Here is a 7,906-nt window from a genome sequence, read left to right as displayed (position 1 = left end):
GGGGGGGGGGGGGGGGGGGGGGGGGGGAAGGTCATAAGAAGCCTGGCTCAATTTAAGTCAGCTACTAGCTTGAGGATGCAGACAGAGGAAAACAATGAGAAAGTGACTTCAGCAAAGAAATAGTAATATTTTTCGTAAGAACCAGACACTGCAAGGAAATCCCAAAAGAAAATTCTAGGATGCTGTCACTTTAAGACAGTATTACTTTTATGTAATTCAATCACCTTTAAGTTTTGAGGAGGATAATGATTATAAGACATGGTCAGTGACCTAACATATTCATAATCCAGAAGAGTTAGATATAAGCCAGGCATAGCAGAAACTACAATAATATACAGAGGATGATGATTGTTCTATAATCAATAAATGCTACTAAATTAAAGGGAGATAGACTGTGGTTTCATTGCATGATAGCAATACATGCATGTCTGATGAAAATCTAGTGACTCATCCTGGCTAGTACAAACGGTTCATGTATAAAGACCTACAAAGAGACCATATGGAGCCAGACTGTGAAAGGTCCTAGCTCAGGCTAAAGAAATTCTATACCAAAGTCAAGGAGAAGCAATGAAGGTTTTTGAACAGGAATGTAACAGATTAGGTGGCATATTAAGTAAATTAATCTGGAAGTGATACAGTGTGGTAAGAAGAGACAGATAACAGCAACCAAAGGATTTGAACAGACATTTCTCCAAACAAGATGTACAAATGACCAACAAGCACACGAAAAGATGCTCAACATCATTAGCTGTCAGAGAAACATAAGTCAAAACCACCACTAAGATGGCTATAATAAAAAAAGACAGATTAAAAAGTATTGGTAAGGATGTGGAGAAACTGGAACTTTTTTGCATTATTGGTGGGAAAGTAAAATGGTGTATACAACCTGTATGATTCCATTTATGTGAGAGATCCAGAATAGGCAAACCAGTAGACAGAAAATAGTGGATACCTAGGCCTGTGGGTGGTTGGAGGAAATGGGAAGTAACTGCTAATGGGTATGGGGTTTCTGGAGTGATAAAAATGTTCTGAAATTGACTGTGGTGTTAGCTGTGTTAATGTGTAAATGTACTAACAAATAATGACTTTTAAATGGGTAAACTGTATAGGATGTGAGTTGAACTTCAATAAAGTTGTTAATGTAATACAGAACAACAACAAAAAGACGACAGCAATAGCCCAGGCGCCCATGTTTAGGAAAAGAGAAGCGGGGAAAAAAAAAAAAAAAAAAAAAAAGAAAAGAAAAAAAACCCCTGCAAAATATCCAAGAATATCCTGAAATAAAAATGTAATTTTTACATTTCCAAACATTTTGTTCATTCACCAAATACTGATTCTGCACCTGATACGTAACAGCCACTAAAGATTTTGTTCTCTTAAGATTATTTTTTAATCTTTGGGGGGGGGGAAAGTAAAGTAGTGGATCTTTTGAAGACTTACCAGTGATCTGAAGTTGTGATTTCATGGTCAGACTACCCATTGAACCAAGTTGTGATCCACTGTCAGACATACCACCAATAGGACAGCAAACCTGAACATAGCAAAGGAGACACTGTAAAAATTCCCATTTAAAAAATATGTAAATAGTGCTAACCTGCTTATTTCCTACTGAAGGCCCCACAGTAACCAATGGCCTTCACAATTCTAAACACAATTTTCAATTCTAGTATTCATCCTATCTAACCTATCTACAAAATCTGACATAGTTTATCATTCCCTCCACAATGGTTTACTTTCTTCACTTGAGTTGCCAAGACACATTCTCCAGGTTTATGTCCTACCTCACTGATTGTTCCTTTCCAGTTTCTTGTAAAGATTCCTTTTCTTCTCTTCACTCTCTTAATGTTGGCATATCCAAGAGTTCTTGGTTCCCTCTTCTCTTATTTATCTATACTCAATCCCTTGAGGATATTATCCAGTCTTATGGCTTTAAATAACATCTATACAACATGCCTCAACCAACTTTATATCTCTAGCCTAAACCTCACTCCTAAAATCTAAACAGCTTCACATGGGTATCTAAAGACATCCCCTACTTAACATACCCAAAACTGAACTCTTTATCTTCCCTACAAACCTACTCTACCCTGTAGACATTCTCATCTCAGTGGACAGCAACTCCATCCTTCCAGAGGCTCAGTCTAAAAAACTTGGGAGCCATCCTTGACTCTTTTCTTTCCCATTTCCCTTACAAGCTGTAAGCAAATTCTATTATCTCTATATGCAAAATATATCCAGAATAAAACCATTTCTCACCACCCCTATTACCAATCTGACCAGTGCTGCCACTAGGAAAGCTATGACTTTCCTAGATTATGCCTCTCTCCTAGATTTCTCCAATAAATTTCTCCTAAATTTCTCCTGTTTCTAACTTTGTTTAGTCTCAGTATCTATTCTCAATTTAGGATGACTCTTATAATTTTCAAAACCTTGCAAAATGCTTAAATATCTGTTCCATATAACCAGCAAAGAAATATCTCCTAAATTTCTCCTGTTTCTAACTTTGTTTAGTCTCAGTATCTATTCTCAATTTAGGATGACTCTTTTATAATTTTCAAAACCTTGCAAAATGCTTAAATATCTGTTCCATATAACCAGCAAAGAAATGGCTATTGAATTATCCTAAATGAGCAACTCTAACACGTATCTTCTTCAGTACCTAATCATGGAAGAGTTAATTCCCATGTAGAAATAGCATAATTCATATAACACAGATTTTATAACAAAGTCAAAACACTTGGGCTTGATTCCTGGCTAAAATACTATAAGATACCATGAGTTATTTAATCTCTCTAGGTCCCAGTTTTTTTTGTCAGAAAAATGGGGATAGCACCACCTCTACCTCACAGGGTTGTTGTAAGGACTGAATGATGATTAGCTATGTGAAAAAATGCTCAGTAAATGTTTTTGTTACTTATCATTTATAGTGTTTGAATGAAACTAAGTTTGATCTTAAAAATCTGTTATGAGACTTTTGGAGATTGGGTAAGAATATTAGAAATATTTTGGTTGGGAAAAGGTAAAGATTAAAGTCAAACTAAATTTACTTAGCACTTACTATTGACAGATACTATGTAAGAAGTGTACAAATACAATAAGCCAAACAAAATATCTTGAAACTGTAAACACTGTCTTGAGTTTTTATACAAAATTAGGCATCCATTAAAAAATTTTAAATATAAAACAATTCTAATGACTCCGCAAGTCTGCCAATAAAACAATAATTCTTACTGAGATGAACTCTATAAAATCCGACATACTTCATTCTTTGACTTACCCATGAAAATGCTCAAAACTAAAATTTCACCTCAACTATAACGACTATCTCCCTTGGCATGGTATATTTTTCCCTTCTCCTTGTTTATTTAAATTGTACCATTTTGGATGTTTTATAGCCTACAATCAACTAAAAAAGCCCTTTTATTTTAAATAGGGAATGTATAAAGTCACTCAGTCACCCAGAATATAAAAGAAATGAAGTGTAACATAAAAGCCTTAACACTGCATTGCACAAGATAGTGTTCTGATTCAAAGTGCTTGTTATACAAAGGGCCCTCAAAGACATCATTACCACATTCTGTACAGTTATTACCTCCTCCTCAATACCCAGAAGGCTGTTTGCCACAGAACTACAACATTAACACAAGTAAATTAAGAGGCAGTGAGAAAAGCCCAATATTTGGGTCCTGGTTTTCTGCATGATAAAAGTACTATTCTAGTTGCTAATCTATATCAGAAGTTTATTGCTGGAAAATGCCCTTTATAAGTACCGTACGGATTATTTATTCTGAATTAACACTAATTTCAAAGTTGCAAAAAATAAATTTAAATCTCTACAGAAATAAAATATATTTTAAAAAGTCAAATTAGGGCCGGCCCGTGGCTCACTCGGGAGAGTGTGGTGCTGATAACACCAAGGCCCCGGGTTCGGATCCCATATAGGGATGGCCGGTTGGCTCGCTGCCTGAGCGTGGTGCTGACAACACCAAGCCAAGGGTTAAGATCCCCTTACCGGTCATCTTTAAAAAAAAAAAAAAAAAAAAGTCAAATTAACTTCGTGTGGAAAAGATCAATGAAAGTACAGACTGCAAATATTTTTAGAAACAGTGATTCTTTCTAGAAAATTGCAATGTGCTCTGCCAAAAACATGCTGGTAATTACAATAACTTAGGTACTTATACATACTACTTTTACATAATTGAAATTCATTAAGTATTTTTAATTCTTAAAAAAAAACAATCTAAATATTAACTAGCAACCAGTTAAATAAATCACATATTCATACCACAGAACAGACTACTTTGCAGCCATTAAAACAAATAACTTTTTTTGGCAGCTGGCCAAAAACCTGGGATCCAAACCCGTGACTTTGGCATTATAAGGCTGAGCTCTAACCAACGGAGCTAACTGGCCTGCCAACAAATAACTTATTAATAACTGAAGGGGAATGATTCCAAGAACAGTTTTAAGAAGTTACAAAATACATACAGTATTACATTATTTCTGCAAAGAAAAACAAACTATATATTTCTATAGGTTCATATACTTATAAATAAATGAAGAAAAAGTATACATCCCAAACTGGTAACAGTAGCTACTTTGTAGAAGAGGGGGTCTGTGTACTAAAAGAAGGTGGTCTTGGGAAACTTTAGTTTTATATGGATAACATGTATCATTGATGACTTGTACAATTTTAAAAAGAGCAGAAAGAATAGAGAATCTATACTTCAAGTACCACCCTCTCCTCAGGTCTGACAATTATTTACAATTGCATACATGGTTCGAATAATTAAATTGAAAATCTCTGTACCTGGGCAACCCATTCCAGTCTTAATAGCACCACCATTCATCCAATTGCTCAACTCAAAAATACAGGCATTATTATTGATTCTTCTTTCTCTCACCAGTTCTAATAATTCTACTTACAAAATATACCCTAAAACATATACCTACTTTTCTCCATCTCTTCTTAACCATCCTAGTCTAAGCTACAAACATTCCTTCCCTGACAAATTACTACAAGACACTAAATTGGTCTCCTTGACCTTTTACTTGCTCCCTCTCTCTCCCCCACCCATTCTTCACATAGCAACTAGAATAATCTTTTTAAAATGAAAATTAGATGATGCTCTATTCTGCTTAAAATACCTACTAACTTCCTATCTCACTTAAAATACATCCAAATTCCTTACCTTAAGCTTACAAAAGCCCCACTCATATTATTCTCCCCTTCAGCCATTGCAACTTCAGCTTTTTATTTCTCAAACACCCTAAGGTCTTTGCACTAACTGTTCCCTCTGCCAGGAATGTGTTTTCCTCTATCTTTAAACAGCTAACACCTTCTTAACTTAAATACCACCTCTTCAGAGAGGTCTGCTCTGACTACCCAATTTAAAGTTGCCATCTTGTTACTTTCTATCACATCGTTGAAATCTTTCTCATTTATTTGTTTGACTGTAAGGTCCATGAGAGTAAGTGCTTTCTCTACCTTGTGATCCAGAGCCTGAAATATTCTACAGTGGGTTTTTCTTTCTCTCTCTCTCCTTTTTTCATTAATTAACTGAAGTCCACGGTTTACATTAAAGTTCCCATTTTGGTCTTGTACAGTTCTGTTTTGACAAATGCATAATGCCATATATTCACCATTACAGTATCATACAAAATACTCTCACCACCCTAAAAATCCCTGTGCTTTACCTATTTATCCCTCTTTTCAACCCAACCCTCTGGTACCAGTAGTCTTTTCACTCTCTGTGGTTTTGCCACATTCAGAATGTCAAATAGTTTGAATCATACAATATAGAGCCTTTTCAGGCTGGTTTCTTTCACTCCAGTAATATGGTTAAGGGTCCTCCATGTCTTTCCATGGTTTCATAGCTTTTTTAATGGCTAAATAATATTTCATTGTGTAGTTGTATCACAACTGATCCATTCACCTAGCGAAGAACATCTTGGTTGCTTCCAGTTTGGAGCAACAATAAATAAAGCTGCTACAAAATATTCACTTGCAGGTTACTGTGTGGACATTCAGTTTTCAACTCAAATGGGTAAATAAGAATGCAACTGCTGAATGATAAAGGTGAGCCTATGTTTTAGCTCTGTAAGAAACTGCCAAATGATCTTCCAAAGTGGCTGTACCATTTTGCATTCTCATTAGGTTTGAAGGAGAATTCCTGTTGCTCGCATCCTCACCAGCATTTAGTATTGTCACATTTTCAAATTTAGCCATCCTAATAGGTGTACAGTGTTATTTCATTACATTTTACTTTGCAATAGCTTTATGAAATATGATGTTGAACATTTTTTCCTACGTTTATTTGCCATCTATCTATATTTATATCTATCTATATTGTTTGGTGATGATTCTGTTAAGTTTTTTTTTTCTTTAAAGATGACCAGTCAGAGGATCTTAACCCTTGACTTGTTGTTGTCAGCACCACGCTCACCGAAGTGAGCTAACCGGCCATCCCTATACAGGGAATCCGAACCCGTGGCCTTGGTGCTACCTGCACCACACTCTCCCAAGTGAGCCATGGGCTGGTCCTGTTAAGAAGCTTTGACCACTTTTAAATTGGGTTGTTTTATTATTATTGCATTTTAAGATTTCTCTGTATACTTTAAATACAAGTCCTTTACCAGAATGTTTCACAAATGTCTTTTCTCAGCCTGCAGTTTCTCTTTTCATTCACTTAACAGTGCTTTTCACAGTCTAGAAGATTTAATTTTAATAAAGTCCAATTTATCATTTTTTTTCTTTCATGGATTGTAATTTTGAAGATGTATCTAAAAACTTATCACTACCTCTTCAACAAATGGTGCTGTGACAACTGGATAGCCATATATAAAAGAATGAAGTCAAATCCCTACCTCACACCATACATAAAAACTAACTAAAAATGGATCAAAAAGAGAGCAATACAGACATTATTCTCAAAGAACTGTGGTTGTGTGTTTTGACCTATCTGGTAGCTAGCTCCCAGAAGGAATGGCTCAAGGGCTTGCCTTTGTTTCCTCTGCTTCAGAGCTTCCTCAGGGCTAAAGCAGCTTTTCAATCAGTGCTTATCAAAATCATTTAAAAGCAAATGTATTAACTGCTGCAACATGAGGAAAGGGATAACAGGTAGGCACACGTTAGACAGACTGAAAAAACTGGGAAGGAAGAGGCTGAAAAAGGAGACACTTAGAGGAATAAGGGCTTTGAAAAGCTCCTGGATATTGTGGAAAATCCGAAGACCATGCATGTACCCAGGGGTGATGCATGATCAGAAAAAATTAAGAAGACCCTATGCTCCCAACTCTGACTGACCTGCAGGCTCCATGCAAGCAGGAAACAAAAGCTAAAGTTCAGTTTTAAACTGTCTGGCAAAGCATGAGAGTGCCCCAACAAAGACCCAAATCTGCAAACACAGAGAGGGTTGGGGTGGGGAAGGAAGTTCCATGAGTTTAAAAAAATCTTTCAAGGGGCTGGCCCGCGGCTCACTTGGGAAAGTGTGGTGCTGATAACACCAAAGCCACAGGTTCAGATCCCCACACAGGGATGGCTGGTTAGCTCACTTCAGAGAGTGTGGTGCTGACAACACCAAGCCAAGGGTTAAGAACCCCTTACCGGTCATCTTAAAAAAAAAAAAAAAATCTTTCAAATCACTAGCTGACCTCTAAGCTAACAAACACAGACTTCAGTGGCCACACATGGCAAAAAATACAGACTTTATAAAATTACTCAGGAAGTGACTAAACAAGCAAATAACAACAACCATAAAAAGCAGCAACAACCAACCATGAGGTGGAAAAATAATCTGATTTCAAGGTTGTCACATTCTAACATTGAAAATGTCCACTTTTCTTTCTTTTTTTTTTTTTTTTTTTTTTTTTTTTTTTTTTTTTTTTTTTTTTTTTTTTTTTAAAA

General features: G+C 36.0%; 1 protein-coding gene across 1 annotated transcript in view; it reads right to left on the bottom strand.

Moving 5' to 3' along the window:
- ITCH (itchy E3 ubiquitin protein ligase) overlaps positions 1-7,906 on the bottom strand; it is a 114,738-nt gene that overhangs the window by 78,993 nt on the left and 27,839 nt on the right. The window contains exon 3 of the mRNA XM_008571249.1: positions 1,441-1,531. Coding sequence (XP_008569471.1) covers positions 1,441-1,510 — 70 coding nt within the window. The 5' untranslated portion in view covers positions 1,511-1,531. The remainder of the gene's footprint in view (positions 1-1,440; positions 1,532-7,906) is intronic.

The sequence above is a fragment of the Galeopterus variegatus genome, unplaced genomic scaffold, assembly GCF_000696425.1.
Source record: "Galeopterus variegatus unplaced genomic scaffold, G_variegatus-3.0.2 Scaffold670, whole genome shotgun sequence".
NCBI lineage: Eukaryota > Metazoa > Chordata > Mammalia > Dermoptera > Cynocephalidae > Galeopterus > Galeopterus variegatus.
The sequence above is the reverse complement of the archived record's forward strand: the minus strand, read 5'-3'. Positions and strand labels throughout refer to the sequence as shown.